Source organism: Lasiosphaeria miniovina, assembly GCF_030549165.1.
Source record: "Lasiosphaeria miniovina strain SMH2392-1A chromosome Unknown B0T26scaffold_3, whole genome shotgun sequence".
Taxonomy (NCBI): Eukaryota; Fungi; Ascomycota; class Sordariomycetes; order Sordariales; family Lasiosphaeriaceae; genus Lasiosphaeria; species Lasiosphaeria miniovina.
The window spans coordinates 1,827,165-1,843,574 of NW_026848222.1; the positions used below are offsets into that span (position 1 = coordinate 1,827,165).

The 16,410-nt window shown below is 54.8% G+C and overlaps 4 protein-coding genes across 4 annotated transcripts; all 4 read right to left on the reverse strand.

Moving 5' to 3' along the window:
* Nucleotides 1–464: 464 nt before the first annotated feature.
* B0T26DRAFT_643497 (BRO1-like domain-containing protein) lies at nt 465–3,660 on the reverse strand (the record flags this gene model as incomplete). The annotated part of the gene is made up of 4 exons (XM_060437535.1): nt 465–1,565; nt 1,628–2,773; nt 2,847–3,276; nt 3,383–3,660. 4 exons carry the CDS (start codon nt 3,658–3,660, stop codon nt 465–467), a joined length of 2,955 nt encoding a protein of 984 aa, XP_060298074.1.
* A 1,144-nt stretch (nt 3,661–4,804) lies between these two features.
* On the reverse strand, nt 4,805–5,517 carry B0T26DRAFT_204658 (uncharacterized protein). The gene has a single exon (XM_060433761.1). It carries the CDS (start codon nt 5,402–5,404, stop codon nt 4,952–4,954), a length of 453 nt encoding a protein of 150 aa, XP_060298075.1. The 5' UTR covers nt 5,405–5,517; the 3' UTR covers nt 4,805–4,951.
* A 1,765-nt stretch (nt 5,518–7,282) lies between these two features.
* On the reverse strand, nt 7,283–10,687 carry B0T26DRAFT_749596 (fungal-specific transcription factor domain-containing protein; the record flags this gene model as incomplete). Its single annotated transcript, XM_060445124.1, has 5 exons — nt 7,283–7,346; nt 7,429–9,843; nt 9,943–10,073; nt 10,450–10,474; nt 10,554–10,687. 5 exons carry the CDS (start codon nt 10,685–10,687, stop codon nt 7,283–7,285), a joined length of 2,769 nt encoding a protein of 922 aa, XP_060298076.1.
* A 2,266-nt stretch (nt 10,688–12,953) lies between these two features.
* Nucleotides 12,954–16,370, reverse strand: B0T26DRAFT_205074 (Phosphatidylinositolglycan class N-domain-containing protein). Its single transcript, XM_060433762.1, has 5 exons — nt 16,103–16,370; nt 14,479–16,034; nt 14,233–14,423; nt 13,930–14,177; nt 12,954–13,877 (listed from the first exon to the last, which is right to left on the reverse strand). The coding sequence occupies exons 1-5, from the start codon at nt 16,278–16,280 to the stop codon at nt 13,054–13,056; spliced, it is 2,997 nt and encodes a 998-aa protein (XP_060298077.1). The 5' UTR covers nt 16,281–16,370; the 3' UTR covers nt 12,954–13,053.
* Nucleotides 16,371–16,410: the final 40 nt, after the last annotated feature.

Below are 16,410 nucleotides of genomic sequence, written 5' to 3' on the forward strand. Positions count from 1 at the left end.
CGGAGACAAAAGAACACGAGAGAGAACAGCAGCGGACAGGGGTGGGCAACGAAGCTTTTAACTCAAATTTATGACGCCCCTAAACTTGTCCTGTATGTCTGGTATGTATTATGATAGTCTAACTGTCAACATCCCCCAGACCTTCCCCGCTCGGCCACGGCCAAATAAATCCCATACTATTCTGTCAGTCAGCCGGTGTTGTGCTGTGGTGGTCGAGCTCCCTCTGAGTGGGGGCACTGATGGTATGCTTTCATCCGTCCGTTTTCTCACAAGACACACCTCCATGCAAGGCAATGAATAGCATTCCTTATTTCGGCATATTTGTGTATTTCAAACCGGAAAGAGCAGAGTCCGGCCCTAGGATGTTGCTAGGCCGGTAAGAGCTTCTTGAGCCGTATAGCCCTTACCCCCACATGCTCAAGCTGAATCAACTGCTATCTTTATGCATAGCTGACAGCACTTCTTCACTTCCATGCGCTGAGCCCAGACCAAGGATCTGCTTGAGCCTGGGCTTGCTGATGTGACGAGGGCGGCCTCAACGCATTTGCGTTGGATGAGTAGTAATCGCCAGAGTTATAATGAACAGTCTGCTGGGGCCCTAGCGGCGGAGGCCCTGGAGGGGGCGGAGGAGGCACAAACCCAGGCGGGACATAGTTGGCTTGTTGCTGTTGCTGCTGCTGCTGGGCCGCGGGGTTCCCATATGTGCCGCTAAAGCGGCCGGGTGTCGGTGGCTGCTGTTGCGAGAAAGTGGTCTGGGTTGGAGGGGGTGACGCGGGACCGTGTCTTGTCCCGATGTTGAATGTGGATTGCGTAGCCGGAGGTGAGGCCGGGCCCGGAATGCGGCCAAGAGAGCTGGGGTTATACGACAAACCGTTGTACCCGCTCTGGCTCGACTGTTGCATGAACGACTGCGGCGCACTTGTCTGGGTTGCCGGGGGTGAACTGGGCAGCTGGTATTGCCCGGCGAAATTTGTCTTGGGGTACTGGGGGTTCGACGTGCTGAAAACCAGCGGCGATGGAGTATGGCGTGCCGGCTGCTTCTGTGGCGAGGACGAGCGATCCATAGTCATGCGCTCCATCAGCCCCCGTAACCGTTCCTGTTCCAGGGCCGCTTGCGCGCTCTTGTTGGCTGCCCGTTCCTTCTCGATTTGGTTCAAGAGCTGGGCGCCTTCCGACCTCCTGTTGTTGACAAAGGTCTCGACATTCTTTTCCAAGCTCTCGACCGTCTCCTTCATCTCCTTGTACCAATTCTTTGCGCTTTGGAGGCCAGATTCCAGATCCAGAAACTCCTGATAAGCCCGCTTGTACTTGCTGATCACGGCGGCCCTTTGCCTCTGGATCGACTCATACTTGCTCTGCTCGGCACGGACGCGCTTGTCTTGCAATAGACTGTTGAAGGCTACCGTCAGCTCCCGCATTAAGGCAGCCTGCTTATGGCTGGCCTGAACCAGCCGGTTTTGGTGAGGTCGATATTTCTCAAGCTCGGACTGGAATAGCTGCTGTTCATAGTTGGTGATGGTCTTCTTGTTCAGAATCAGGATTTGGGATATGTCGTCGTTATGGGCCTGGCCTCCTGTCAGTCTGGTGGTGCTCGTAGCAAAAGGAGATTGATTAGGCTGCAACATACCTTCTCCTTCAGGTCCTTCAGCACCTGAAGCCGCTCTCTCTTGATGAGGTTTAACCGCTTGAGAATGTCCTCAACCTTTGCGATCTGGTCGACTACGCTCGGGCCCGCCTCGTCAAAGTCGGCGTCCAAAAGATTGGGCTCGCCTCCAGCAGGACTGTTGGCATTGGATTTCCGGCCCCTGTTGACTGCCCTTTGGAATAAATCGTCAATTTCTCCGCTTTGCGCCGCGAGGCGCATCTCGTCAAACTCGGTCTCGTTTGCCCGCATTTTCGTGGCAAGCTGACCGTCGCTCCTCGACGCCTCCTCCAGGGCCTCTCGATAATTTCGAATGTCGCTCCTCAGCGTAATCGTGAGCCGGGAGCTTGGCTGTTGTGTCCATTCCGCATCATATTTCGACCGCATCTTCTCGCAGACGCTCTCCTCCATGTCCAGCTGTTTCGTACTCTTGTCCAAAATAGTGACTATTGACTGCTTTTGTAGATTGAGCCCCTCGATTATCTTGCCGGGATTTTCGTGGTCCGTCACGTCAACACACCACGTCCTGAACTCGTCGTCTGGGAGAACCTCTTGATCAAAGCCCCCCTTTAGAACCTGCAGTGCACCCGGCAACCTTAGATAGTCGAGGCTGGCCGCCATTTCACTGTTTGCGATATCGACTCTCTCTGTTTCCGCTCTTACTAGTTTCGCCTTTTCCTCGTCATACAAACTGGCAGACTCGGTCACGGCCAGCGGAACTATCTTGGCAAACAGATCGGGCCCGGTAATCCTCTGGATATCTTGCCCGGCGTATAGCTCACTCACCGGGATCGGCTTGGCAGCTGGTAGCTTGGCTACAGGCGGCACGCTAGCTTCGGCGGGCACAGGCTGGTGGTAGATGTAGTCGTTGTCCTTGACGAGCTCTCTCAACTTTTCCTGCACCGCCACCAGGTGTCTCTTGGTGTAGTCTGCCAAGATAAAAGGACAATCCGCGGTTAGGTTTGAGTTGGGCGGTATGGAACTGGGAAAGTTGCTAGCTATCTTGTTCGACTCTCGGGCGAAGCTCTCCGCCACCTGGAGCCGCGCAATGGCCATGCCGTGCGAGTTTGCGTCGTCGTCGGCAAGTGCCTGGTAATATTGGGCCATAGAACTCATCAAGCTGAACTTGGACTATTTCCCCCTACCTGTTAGTCTCAACGAAGCGTGGGGCGTATGCGCCACGCCAGGAAGCACCGAGACATACCTGTACCATCAACAGCCACACCTTCTCGAATATGGCCTTATTGACGTTCTCCTGCACCCCTTCGACCGCCTGTCCGTAGAGGGTGGCTGCCTGGCTCGACAGCTTCGCGAGTAGGCCAACCTTTTTCTGGTCTGCAATCTGCTTCTCGAGAAACACTTCCTGCGCCTGGGCCAGCATGACGCTGATGAGCGTCTTTACCGTCTCTCTGCTCAGATCCGACGAGGGCGCATGCAGGAAGTTCTCGTTAATGTAAGTGAACATGCCGGCCGACGCCTGAAATGAGTGGTACGCCGTCTTGAGGCCCGACTCCTCGGTCCTCGACTGGTTGGCGGCATGGCACGAGAGCACGGCCGAGATGTTGAAGATGATGGAGGCCTTTTCAAAGGCTAGCGAGTGCTGGGCTGTGGACTTGTGGGTAAATGCATCGAACCTGGATAGCCGCAGCAGTCAGAATACAAGACACAACGAAACATGGCAAGGCCCTGCCCGCCTCGCATCCGCGTAAAGGGGCAGGGTAGGAGAGAGGTGCAGGTTACCAGGTGAAGGAAATTTTTATATGCTGCTCGTCGATCGGAAAGCGTAGGTCCAGCAGCTCGAGCTGGCCGTAGTAGCGGTATAGCAGGTCCCTGCCGGCGGTGCTGTCCTTGCCGGCGCCGCGCATGTCCTGGCGTAGGCGGTTGAGTGTGGCGCACTCTTCGGCATAGCGTTCGGGCTCGTCGCCGTACGTGTTCTGGATGTATGACTTGAGGGGAGTGACCCAGTCGATCTCGTTGGTAGCCTTGAGGGGCACCGAAATCATGGGCGCCTGCGCCATGGTGGGCGGCAGCGGTATGCAGGCACAGACGGTTTTTTGCCTGTGAGACTTGGGGAGGTGGCGACACGTTAGCAACCTCGAGCAACGGCGGGCGTGCGAGCGGGCTTGCTTGGGCGTGCGTGGACTTGGGCTCGGGCTCTGGCTCGGGCGCGGGGTTTCGCACTCTTTGTAGGCGTCCCGGCTGTCTCCCGCAGACGAGGAGTCACCCAGGGCGCGCGCGCGTTCGAGATATTCCGGACCGGAGCGGTGTAAGATGGTTCGTTCGGTTTTTGTTTGCCAACTGTTCGTGTTGAGTCTTCGAGTTGGTAGATGTGGTAGGTGGGTGTGGTGTTGGAGAGAGATCCAATGTCCCGCACTGTTTGGGCGCCCAGTGAGGCGGGGTCGTTCGACAGGGCAGGCAGTTAACTACCTAAAGGTAATGCAATTTACCCAAGAGCTACCCTGTGCCCCTAGGTCCTCGAGCTATCCGGCCTTAGGTAACCTTAGGTTAAGGCGCTGAAGTCAACCACCTATCAAGCCGAAGCGAGGTCGAGTTCGGTCCCAGCGCGACGGGCCCAGGCGAGACGGGACTTGCCAATTGTTGGGGGCCTGCCTAAGTCTAGGGGTGGGTGTGTGATTTGCGGGCGCTACGTAGGTACCTAGTAGGTGTGTACGAATTAGGGATGGGACGGGAGTCAGCGGGAGCGCCTCTGGATTCGAACATCGGGTTGAGTGCGCAGGCCACTCGGCATTTACTGAAACCGCAGGTCGAAATCGGAAGGAAGCTTGTTTGCAACCTACCATGGCAATGCCGGGCGGGACGGCAACGTGTCGAGTTGATATACCTAAGGTAGGCAAGGAAAGTTGGCAGATGCGGGAAAGCAACAGCGGGACTGGAACCCGCTGTGACGGCTTCCAGTTTGGGATGTCTTTTACTTTGTATTCCGTACAGGGCAAACAGTGCAAGTGAGTGAGGTGCAGCTGTTCCCAGGTCAAGGGTTGGTTGCAGTGCTTCCATGGATGATGGTGCTGTTAGTTTCTTCGCCGCTGGGGTACCGTAGCTAGGTCAATGCTACTAGTAGTGTAGCTGCCGAGTCCCGCCATTTCTTGTCTTTGCCACATCACGACATGTAGCTAGATCTGCGACTATGCGCGCTTGATAAACCGTCAAGCGCGCTTCACGCCAGCTTGGGACCAAGAGACAATTGTCCTCTTATCGTTTACACGCTTCTGCGAAGGGTTGAGAGGAAAGGGAAAATGTTGGTTGGGAGAGGCGCATTCTACCAAGTCTGTCTACCTTGGTCCCGCCTGATCAGGAGGGGACGGGAACTCCTTTCGTTGGCTGGCAGCTGCGTCGCACTTTGGACGGGTGGAGGGTCTTGATATTCCCTAGCCGCTGTGTCAGATGCTCATTGGGAGGGCAGTCTGGTTTATTACGCATCCATCCAATGCGTTTATCACGCCGTGTACGGAGTAGCACTGCTATGCAGGTAGTATACGCTATAGTGCCAAAGAGTAGGTGCTTTTCTAGCCTGCTGCGTACGACTACAAGCGGACGGACTATATGTACGTAGCAAGTACAGATACATGCACGGAGTATAGACAGAAACCCACCCACCACACCAGTTGAGGTGCTCATACGCGTCCGTCTTAGGTTCCATCTCAGACAGAACGGCCATCTGGTTTGCAGCAGCAGCTCGTGCCAACCAAGGACGCCTTGAGGCAGCCCACCATGACCTCTTCCAAGTACCGGCGGAGTCGACATGGTCTCGCAACTTGTGACTTGTTTGGGGGCCTAATTAGCCGCCAGAGGTACCCAAAAGGCGCAACCACTGGCGCGAACGTTGATAGCACCGCAGCTGCTGGCGGGCGGGGCTCCCAACGAGATGGGAACAGCCCACTTTTGACAGTTTTCCTTCGCAAATAAAGAAAGTTGGCAGGTTGATTAACAGACAGGCAGACAAATGCCTACCTTATGTAGGTAAGGTACTTAGGGTATCCATTGTGAGACACCTCAACGTCGGGTGTCACACCTTTTCGACTCATCCCATGCCATGGACTGAGACTTCGTACGGGGGACTCCGTTCCCTTAGAGTTAGACGCTGGAAGGGCATATGGTCGGCTAGGGTCGCGCTTAGCGGCGTTTTGTCCCCCCTCTGCCGGCGGCTTTCACATATCACATACACACACACACAAGACCTTCCTCGCTGCCTGTCTCTCGACCTGGTGATCATCAAAAGATCGACGGGGGGGAGGAGGAAAGAAAAGAGGGGAATAGAGAGAGGAGTGCGTGCAGTGATGCAGTGGTTACCACCTCTCATACACACACGAGAAACACGGACTAGCATTATCCGAACACCTCCTATGTATTAGCACATCAGCATATAGCATGGCAGTGCTAAGGTGATTTACGCCTGCAGGGTGACTGATGGTGAAGAGCTAGCTGGCGCCAGAGCGAGCGAACAAGAGAAAGAAACAAAAAGGCCGCAAACCGCAGTGCGAAGAGAGAGAGAGACAGAGAGGGAAAGAGCGTGCGGACTTGCACCGAGTTGGTTCGTGGTTCAAGCTGGCGTGTTGAACGGCGGCTGCGGGAGACAGCCAGTCAGAGCCGAGAGAGGGCCGCTCTGGGAGCTGATTGGGCACAGCTGCCCGGGGGCCTGCTCGAGAAGCGCCGGGCGGGAACAGGGGGTAATGCTTGTCACTTCAACTTGAGCCTTGAGGAGGGGTGTGGAGTCGTCCGCCGTGCAGTAGTCGAGGACCGGACCTTTGAACTGGGAACGGAACTTGGGAAGAACGATCAATATGTTTCTCTCATCAATTTTTTTTTCATTTGAGAGCCGAATCGTGTACGGAATACCTAATGCGTATGCACTCCCTAGGTTTAACACTATAGTAGAAATTGTTTCTTGACAGAGATGGCGAATGAATAAATAGTACTTTTTAACGAACGAGAAGGGCTGCTCTATAAAGGTTAGGTAAAGGCCGACAGTGGAAGTCCTCAGGCCTTACATTGCCTTGAATTTGCTTGGCCACAGAACCGACCCGAAGAAGCTCTGGCGGTAGGCGTGCGGCCAGTTCTGCGACCCAACCTGCTCGTGTGTCATGCGTAGGGCAGGGCGGTGGCTAGGTACGTCCCGACTGCCGGGAAGGCCTGCCCGAGGCGGCCGTTCCCATCGGAAGGAGCCCCCGGGGAAGCCTCAGACTGTCAGAAAGTAAATAACAAGTACGACTACGTAGTACTCTGAACCACATTACCAACACACGACACCAGACCTGCTGGCTTGCCTTCTCGCTTGCAATGACCTGGATGGTACCAAGGTTGTAAGGCAAGGTAGAAAGGTTAAAGCAAGCATGTGCTCCTACTCCATACATCTCGCTAAAATCAAAAGAGAACAAACAGCTTTGCTATAGTCAAATACAGCAAAATGTCTCAACGCTTGCCCCCCAGCTCCATGATAGGTAGGTATTCATTCCATCATCCAATACAAACAATCCACGCGGCACAGCGCCCACTCCAGCCGACCCCGAATTAGCTCGCAAAAATCCTACAACACCCCAACACCCCCTAGCAACAGCAACCCTTGTTCGTACAACTCAGACCGTCCGAAAGTCTGCAAATCCTTCAGTAAATTACTCTGGCTCTTCACCCAAGTGGAATGTCGAGGTTCAGTGCGTTTGCGTCGCCGTTTATCCCAAAGAATTGGAACCTGGAGGCTCTGTCAGTCACTCGTCCACTGTCTCACCGCTCGCTGCCATGTAAAAAAAAATTCTGGGGTTTGGAATACTCACCAGTCCTCAACATTCAGCGTCGACGGAGCAGGCTGCCCCTGAGAGCCCGTACTCCAGCTGTCACTCGGGCTTTGGCCGTCCATCAATGGCGCGTCAAAGTTTGTCTGCCACAGGTTATTGCTAGACGGGCCTTGGAAGCCTCCAAGCCCCGCCTGAAGCATGGGATTGTGATTCTGTAGCGGGCTGCCAGCGCCGCCCCTCTTAGGAGGTGGGCCCTGACTAAAGTGGGTAGCTGTGCTGTCGGCCGGCTGCCCCTGGAGGCTCTGGGACTGCATCTGCGCCACCATGCTCGGATCAAGACCCTGGTGCGACACCTGGGGCGGTGAGAACTGCTGATACAGCGGTACGTTGGAGCTCTCAGGAAACAGCTGATCCGGCTGGAAGTTCTCCCAAATTGACTGCGATAAGTTGGGAGAATTCCTCGTCACAAGATACAGATCTGGAGGAGTTGCTGGTACCGAGAACGAAGGATTGAAGGGAGTTGCCGGCCTCGTCTGCGGCCGCGATGCCGTACCTCCCATAAATGTGTCCGTGTTATTGCGCGATCCCGGCGATGTGGCCGGGGGGGGCATCACAGTAGGTATCTGGTCCGTCTTTGAAACGAGGCTTGGCGTCTGTGGCCTCGACCGTTCGTATGACTCCTGCGGCTGAGGCGTGTTGACACTAAAGTCAATCGCCATCTCGTCGTACTTGCGCTTCTGGTCTGCCATGCGCTGGTGCTGCTGGTGCTGCTCGAGCTTTGCCAGGCTTTGCAGGCCCTTGCGGTGTCTCTTGCCACCTGCCTTCTGTAGCCTCTCTTCCAGCATCTTGTTTCCGAGGATGGACTCGAAGAGTGTGTACACCATTTTCCCCACCAGCCATACCTTTGACACGTCCTTGAGCGCCCCCATGCACGTCCTTATCCGGGTCTGGGTGACCTGTTGGATGGACGGCACAGGCGACCTCATCTGGTACACGTGCATGATGAGGGCCGAGAAGAGACTGTAAACAACGAAAGCAGGGCAGTATCTCAGCTCTCCATGCGAAGACAGGTTTTCGATTATCGAAGTAATCATGGCTGCCGCCTGGAAAGCAATATTTCTCGACGGATACGCCGAGTCTTCAGGAAACCTCAAAGAGCCGCTCGGTGGCATGTGGGCGCGATGCAACAGGCAGAGCGTTGTGTAATAGTTGGAGTGAAGCAGGGCCGAGAAGAAGTGGTGTCTCGGCATTTCCCAGTAGACCAATCTTGGGCAGTTCTGGAGCCAGTCGGCAAGCGCCATATCGCTATGCGTAAGATCAATGGCGTTCTGCCGCCGCCCCTTTGCCGCCACCGAGTATTGCTGGGAGAGAACCAAGCCCATAATCTCGCAGAGCTTGACATACTGCAAGAAAAACTGGACATGGGTTGGATCTGGCGGATAGTCACTGGATAAGTCGTCTTCGTCCTCGACAAAGTCATCCTCGGTCAACATCTCAACGTCCGAGTCGTCGAGGTTGATGTGACACGGTCGTCCCAGCGCAACAGCCACAGACCGGTCTCTTGTGAACAGAGACCACCAGATGCGCTTCCACAGCCTCTTGTCGGCTTTGCTAAGCTGAGACCCCTCTACACTCCGATGCATCCCGGAACCATGCGCCACGATGGTGGCCACGCGACTCCAGTAGAACACATTTTTGGTGACATCCTCAGGGCCTTCCCAGTACCAGCCCATCAGGGAGAGGGATTGGACTATAGTCACTCTGTCGTCTTCGTAGTTCGCATCGTATAGAGCCTTTGCCCTCTTGTAAAATGTTAGGGCTGCTGGCGTGGAAGAGCCATTTGCGTCCATGAGCTGAGGGTTTGTGCAAACTCGAGATCCCGCTAGGAGAACGGCCTGTAACAAGAGCAGTGACGGCGGGTTTTTTGCGTCTTTGTACTGTCGCATGAACTTGGTCCGGTTGATTATCGGAACGATTGGATGAACCCACTTGAAGTAGGCTTCTATCAGCTCGTCGCAGAGCGACCGTGGCGGTAGCAGGAAAGCGCCGCGCTGGTGCAGGATTTCGATTTCGACATTGTCTAGTTCTGTCAAGCGGGCCCTCGACCCCCGAACGTTTTCGGGTAACGGGTAGTGTACCACGTCAGACGTGCTCTGGCGGTCGTGGACAAGCAGCGTAAGGTTGGACGATTCGCCCATGTAGGCTACTCTCCCAGCTTCGGTAATGGGGGCCCTCGTAAACTTGGGCTTCATAACTAGGCTCATGTAGTTGGCAAACGTGGCATTGTCCAGCTCCTCCTTCTTCTGTTGCTCATTGGCAATGTTTGCTTTCGATGGCGTGCCCTCTTGGGTGTGGTAAACGGCCGGGGGCTTCGTGCCGGCGGGGAACGTGCTTGCAGTCGCGCTCTGCGGATTTGGCGACGGTTCTTCGGTGTCTCCTCTGTCTCCTCGCTCGCTTCGATCCAATCAGCCCCTGTGCTCAAGAAGACTTCGGACGGAGTTGGGAGAAAACAACACGGTAGGAGCAAAGGGGCGCATTATTAACCGTACGTACCTATCGGAATCTTTTCCCTGGACAGAGGTGCCTGGGACCTTCTTCCGCTTGGGTGTCGGGATGCGGCACTCGATGGAGAAGGCCACGCAGTTGGTGCATGGGACGCCGAGGCTCGCGGCATCGCATCGGACCTGCAGAGACTTCCGTGTGAGTAAGTGGCATCTAAAGGTAAAAGGGGCTTGCCTGGCGTTGCTACCCCGAGGGCGCAACGCAACGCGCAACGCAGCATGGGGCCGCAAGAGAAATTATAGGAAGCTGCAAGGGTTCTTCTCTGAAAGGATTCGTACTTTGCGCGAATGGCAGGTCTGCAGGCATTGAGATGGTCAGCTTGGGGTCATTAATAGGTAATCGCCTGAGGTCGGGCGAGCCGAGGCAAAAGATAAAGCTCGCTGCCGCCCATATCGGCGGCACAGCCGCGGGGTTAGAGTTCACTCCTCAACATCCCACCCACCTACGCGCGCCATCACAACCAGGAATGCGGGAGATAAAGAATATAAAATGACTAACCTCGCAAGCCCTTGAAGCTCGTTGCCTTTTTGTCGCAAAGGGCTATGGTCAGCAAGACATTCTTCCATGTCGTCGACGCGCTGCGCGCAGATTATTGAACCAACCTCCGAAAACTCATTTGGCCCGCAGCATTTGATGCCGCCGTCGACCCGGGCGGTCCGTAAGGGTTCGCTTGGGACGGCGACAAAGACGTCTGCTTCTGGTCCGGAGACTCGTCGCGGGCGGAATCGTCGTCCATGTTAGCTGCAGTGCAGGTAAGAGAGAGGAAGCTGTCGTGGATATCAATAGGGAGCAGGTGCGCGACGGATTGTTGCAGGTGATGACGAATGGTCGAGTGTAGCGGCTGTCCCGACACCCCGAAAAGCTCTAAGGTACCCCGATCGAGCTGGGGTGAGATGCAGACGCCGTTGTGGGATTGTGGTGCGTTCCGTTCCCGCCACCTGTATCCGTCCGTATCCGTACTCAGGTCCTCTGATCGTCTCTGAGGCAAACGTGGGCAGGGCGCGGACTGGGGGCCAAGGCTATATCGATGGCGCACGCATCGGACGCCGTTAGAGGCGGCGTTCGGGAGGGCGCGGGTAGGTTGTTTCTATCGTCGCCAGTAGTGGCAAATGTTCGCCTACTCACTCTCGGCCGCCGTTTCTACCTACTACCAGGTAATATTATAAGTCTCTTGGGTTCATGCGAACCAGTTTCAGCTGTCGAAAAGTCGAGCACTTGAGGGGAATCGGGGGACGCGCCAACCCCAAACCCCCAATCCCGCCCCCGGATTTGGACAGCCCAGCCCACTTTTTTACTTACACGCAACTTCTCTTCGATGGAGCCTCCTCGGACACATCAACCTGGCCTTTGTGCAAATTCGACAATAAACACCAAAATACACCATAATAAAACTAACCCGCACTCGTTATTTCAGGTTGCTCGTTGCGAGGAGAACCGCTGCTTAGCAACAGAAACTCTCCCTCTCTGCCTTTAAATCTCCGCCCCTGTATCTGTTTAGAGGCATCGCCGATCGCCCACTAAACTCAGGGGTGTGTGCAGTGTGCACGTTAGATTTCCCCAGGATCTAGCAACCGAAGCCTGGTATCCTTCAATCCCACGGGTGTAAGCTTTTAGTACTATCCCCATTTCTAGGCCGCTCTCGAGCCCGTTTCCAAGACATTAGTATTTACCAGACAGCGTCGGTAGCGTCGAATTTCCCATGGCTTGCTTACTCGAGACGAGACGAGACCAGACGAGACCAGACGGGCTCGGGAAAGTGGGAACTCCAGCTCTGGCATGTGATGCTGAGAAACCGCATCGAAAGGTGTGGTGCGTTGGGTGCCGCAAAGGTGGGAACGGATATCCGCTCAAGAGTGGGATTACTACTACTGACCCAATTAATAATGGAGGGGCGGAAGGCCTGTGCCCTGAACCTAGCGTGTACAAGTCATCGTGGGCGTTTCAACTTCCCATCTACAATGGATAGGTAAGTGGAAGTTTGTTTGACCTTTTACACTCAACTCTAGCAGCCCACGAGCGACAATTATTACGCGGGGCAAACACCCTGACCGGGAAAGCGTGGCCGAGAGAGGGCGTAATGGTTGGTTGAAATCCGGGGTAAGCAACTAAGGTAACTACTTCAGTAGTGTTGGCTTGGAAGTCTAAGGAAGGCTTCCCGCGTCACCAGCGTTGGTTGCTCAGTCACCTGGACGCCTTTAGTCTGTCTACCTAAGCTTGGCTGGCCTCAGATTCTGGCGTCGCATTATCGACGTTGGCCGCGTGAGAGGCTGCTGTAGTCCGTCTCCAGATTCGAATTTGACGGCCGTTAGCTCTAGCTAGACTGCCATGGGAGACCATCCTGAATGCCATGAATCCACGAGGCTAACACGTACGAGTATAGTCGATACGCCATGCCATGTCTGTATGCTTTAGCCTGCGAGTGGTGGGGCAAGAAACGACAAGACAGGATATCCGTACTCCATGCATGGAAAGCATACAAAAGGTAGAGTGCCGGCACAAGCGGCATTTCCATCCCGTGCCTACCGGCCGCAAGCCCGCCTTGGTTTTGACAACAGAGGCTTTGTGTTAGGCGTGTGAAGGTGAAGTATCCGTACGGCCGGTCTTGTTGTCCCAGCTACAGTACGCCGTGCCTGAGGTATAACACATGTCACGATTCCCTGCTCTCGTCCCAAGTTTGGTGCCTCCTGAATCGAACCGAGACCGAAACTCAGTCACCCTCTCTCGTCCCCGCATCTTCTCCCCCATCATGCAGTCTGTGTGTGGCACCCAAGGTAGGCAGTCAGTCAGTCGGTGTCAAACTAAGGCGCAAGCTGGGTGCTGGGCAGCTGTGCACCCTTGCGGCCCGTCCCCGACACAACGGCATGTGATGATGGAGGAGCAGTGGCTATATGCCCAAGTGTAGAGGAAGATCAACCTTAACCCACGTGCTCCTTTATCTACAGCCACAACTACCTATATACCTGGATGACCTCTTTCCATGTCTTGGCCTGGTTTCTAAAATGCCGATTCATGTCCTTTCCTGCCAGTTCCCAATGTGCATCCGCCCCCGTTCCGCTGGTCTCGAGCAAACATTTTGTTACATGATTAGGTATATATACAAATCTAGTCTTGGGCAATGGCGGGAATCTTTTCCAACGCCTCGTTTGCCTTCTCCAGCAGTAACTCAACCGCCGCTCCGTTGCCGATCGCCTCCGCGACCGACTCGTCGACCTGCACTCCCGTAATAAACATGGCGCTGACGCCTTCCAATGCAGCGACGAAAATGCAGAGTAGGCTGGCGATGATAAAATGGCTGATGGTGGAGCCAATCTCGAGCCACGAGCCCTCGTCCTTGACCACCCAGAAGAAGTACAGGGTAAGGATGTCGCTGATGGCCATCACAATCATAAACAGGGCTGATGGAGCAACGCCGAGCCGCCTGTTCAGGATCCCCAGATTCGCTGAAATCAGGGCGAACGGAATCATGAGCTTCAGGATAAGCATGGCTCCTTGAGAAAACGGGTCAAAGATAGGTATCAGCCGGGACACGCTCTCTAGACTGAATGACGAGACCGAGGCCACATTCCCGGTGCTGAAGAAGGCCGATTGTAGAAGCACAAAAAAGAAGAGAGCCACACGAGCATCTTGCAAGGTGAGGGGCCGGAACGGAGCAGGAAGCCTCGTCTCAGCCTCCGATTTGGAAGTTGACCCATTCGATACGGCTGGTGCTTCTTCCGTAGTCGTTGCGGATGAGAAAGTCTGGAAAACGTGCTCCAGCCGAACCCAGCTGACAAGGATTGACGAAAATGCAAGGTAAAAGAGGCCTTCGTAGGAGATGGTGAGGATCACAAACGTCGGCGCACAGGTTAGGAAGATGACGAGAATCCTATGCATGTAGTGGTTGTTTGGTTGGAGGCGGTACGCTAGTGGCATGAGTAGCGACAGAACTAGCAAGTATTAGAATGACGTGGTGATTAGCAGGACTTAGAAAACACTTACCAAGGACAAGCCAGCCCGTCACTTGGTTACCCCAAGGCAACCCCTGCTTGGCCTGAAGAGAGAGCGCACTCGAGCGCGTGACGACCATGGCAAGGATGATGAGGCCTATTTGAGCACCCATAAGGGCTCTGGAGAGATGATTCTTCTGTGAGGAGGGTTTGGCGGACCACGAAAAGTCCGCGAGGACGAAGTCTTCAAAGATAAGATAGAGAACGCCAACGACAACCATAAGTGCACCCCCTAGCACACTGTTTTCGCATCAGTTAGCACGTGTAAAATAGTTGGCAGTTCTTGGGAACAAACATTAGGGTGATGTCTTCGGACTTCATAGCCGGAGGGAGGAGTGTAAATGCACTCATTGCCATGCATGAGATGAACCAGGTGGCGGAAAGAGAGGCGTGCTCCTGAAGAAACGAGAACCCATGCACCGTTGGCCAAAAGGCGCCCATGATGAACAATGCTGTCAATACCTCGCGGTGGATGTATCCCAGGGCCTGTTATATTAGCCTCAATGATCGGATAGTGACGAGTGTGAGTTGTGCCACCTACCAGAGACTCAATGATGCCGACATATACAGCAGAATTGAAGAGCAGTGAGGCGAGACTTCCGCCAGAGGCGACGTGGCCAAAGAGTTGCTTGCGGCCTTCGGCCAAGCTGGCTCGTCGAGCGTACACCTCTTCCCAAAACACTACAGGGAATATGGCATATGCATAGTAGGTTACCGGGGATTTTGAAATGATGAAAGAGGCGCACAACGCGGCGAAAATGGACGAAAACGCAATGCTTCCGCCGAGTGTCCTCGACGGTTGCAGGCGGCCGTGAAGCACATGCAAATCAACAACGGTCGTGAGAGCATATGTTATCCAGCCCAAGTAGCCGGCAGTAATAAGCGCCCTCAAGAACAGCCAGTCGTAAGTCTGAAGATACCGCAGACCGCCCAGGCCGATTTTGATGAGAGCTGCCGACTCCTCGATAGCCTCTTCGTAGTTGCCAGCATTTATGAGCTGTCTTATAGCGGCAACACGGTGGTCCGGGGTTTGGTCATTGTTACTTAGGGCTCGATAAGGTCTGTATCTCAGTTCGGTCGCCTTTTTCTTTTCTTCCTTGACGAGGTATTGCTCGAGAATAGTTTGTGCATTGACGAGAGACGCCTCGGCTTTCTCGGCGGGGTCGGCTGCCAGGAACGGGAGGGGCAGTTCGCCAACCGAGTTGACCGGAAATTCAACGCCCACAAGATATGCCATGAGGGCGGCAACATCGGCTTGCTGGACGTCATGTCTCCTAACGTAGTTCAGGTTCCAGTCCAACGAGTAGTCGTCGTGGCCTGGGGCGACTTCCCCTGGATACAGTTGAGGCTTGGCAACCCCTGAACCCCAAGCGATTAAAGGCGTCCGAGTGTTGTCAGGATGACCGTCGCCGTGGCTTCCCCAATCGCTCATACCATGGTCTGCCGTGAAGACAAAGGCTGTCCTGTCGTCTCCGTAGAAGGATTCGATCACTTCAGTAATCTCGCGGACTCCTTGGTCGACCACCTTGATGTTGTTCAGGTACTCTTTGGAATACGGCCGGTAGGAGTGGCCCGTGGTGTCCAAACCAAGCAGGTGGAGAAAGAAGACCACCTTGTCCTCCTTGAGCGCATCGTGGAGGGTCTTGTTTGTTCGTGCTTCTGCGAAGAGTTCCTTTACATGGTCAAAGACCCAGTAGTCGAGCACCAGGGCATCCTGGGAAAAGTCCTCGAGCTCGGGTCCATATGTGAAGGCGTCGACCCTACCAGGCAAAGCGCCCTGCTCGAACATGGGCAGAATATCGGGACTGCCCCAGCTCCACGTATGGCGACTTCGGTTGAAGAGGCTGTCGAAGTTGACCGGATTCATCTTCCATCCCGTCGTGACGGCCGAGACATCTTCGTACAGCCCGGCAATGAGTGCGACATGACCGGGCCGTGATTCCGTTGGTACGTGCGTGTGGGAAACGCCAAAAGTCCCCTGCTCCAGCACCTTGGATCGCAAGAACGGCGCAAGGGGCCTCGGGGTGGTGTCTTCGTCCGATTGTGGGTAGGGCTCGGGGTGCGACTGGAATGCCTTGTCGGCGCGTAATCCGTCTCCTGGGAGATAATCAAGTAAGATACAATCCTCTAATAGAGCAGGGGAAATTGTGTTGTATGCGACGTACCAACATAGAGTACTAGCCGGTCTGCCGGCGCCTTTGTTTCGGCCAGTCGTTCGACGTGGAAGAGGCGCATCCCCGATACAACAGGGCTGACAAAATATATGTCAAAAATAGAATATATGTACACGAAATGGAATAACAAGGCAATTGCCAGGAATCGTAATCGCGAGCCGCCGGCCATGATGCCTGCTGAGCCAAGGGATGGGCCTAGATCGCCCGTGTGAGGGTTTGGTGACGGGAGGCCGCGAACGACCGTGTCGCAATATCAATTTTTAAAAGTATCAAGCAAAACGATGGGTTCGGTATGCATC

What these genes read in the sequence shown, in the direction of transcription:
- B0T26DRAFT_204658 (XM_060433761.1), bottom strand. Translation starts at nt 5,404, where the DNA reads ATGTCGACTCCGCCGGTACTTGGAAGAGGTCATGGTGGGCTGCCTCAA.
- B0T26DRAFT_205074 (XM_060433762.1), bottom strand. Translation starts at nt 16,280, where the DNA reads ATGGCCGGCGGCTCGCGATTACGATTCCTGGCAATTGCCTTGTTATTC. An exon ending in TCGGCATCATTGAGTCTCTG is followed by an intron (nt 14,424 to 14,478) that starts GTAGGTGGCACA and finishes CTAATATAACAG; the next exon opens with GCCCTGGGATACATCCACCG. An exon ending in GACGGGCTGGCTTGTCCTTG is followed by an intron (nt 13,878 to 13,929) that starts GTAAGTGTTTTC and finishes AATACTTGCTAG; the next exon opens with TTCTGTCGCTACTCATGCCA.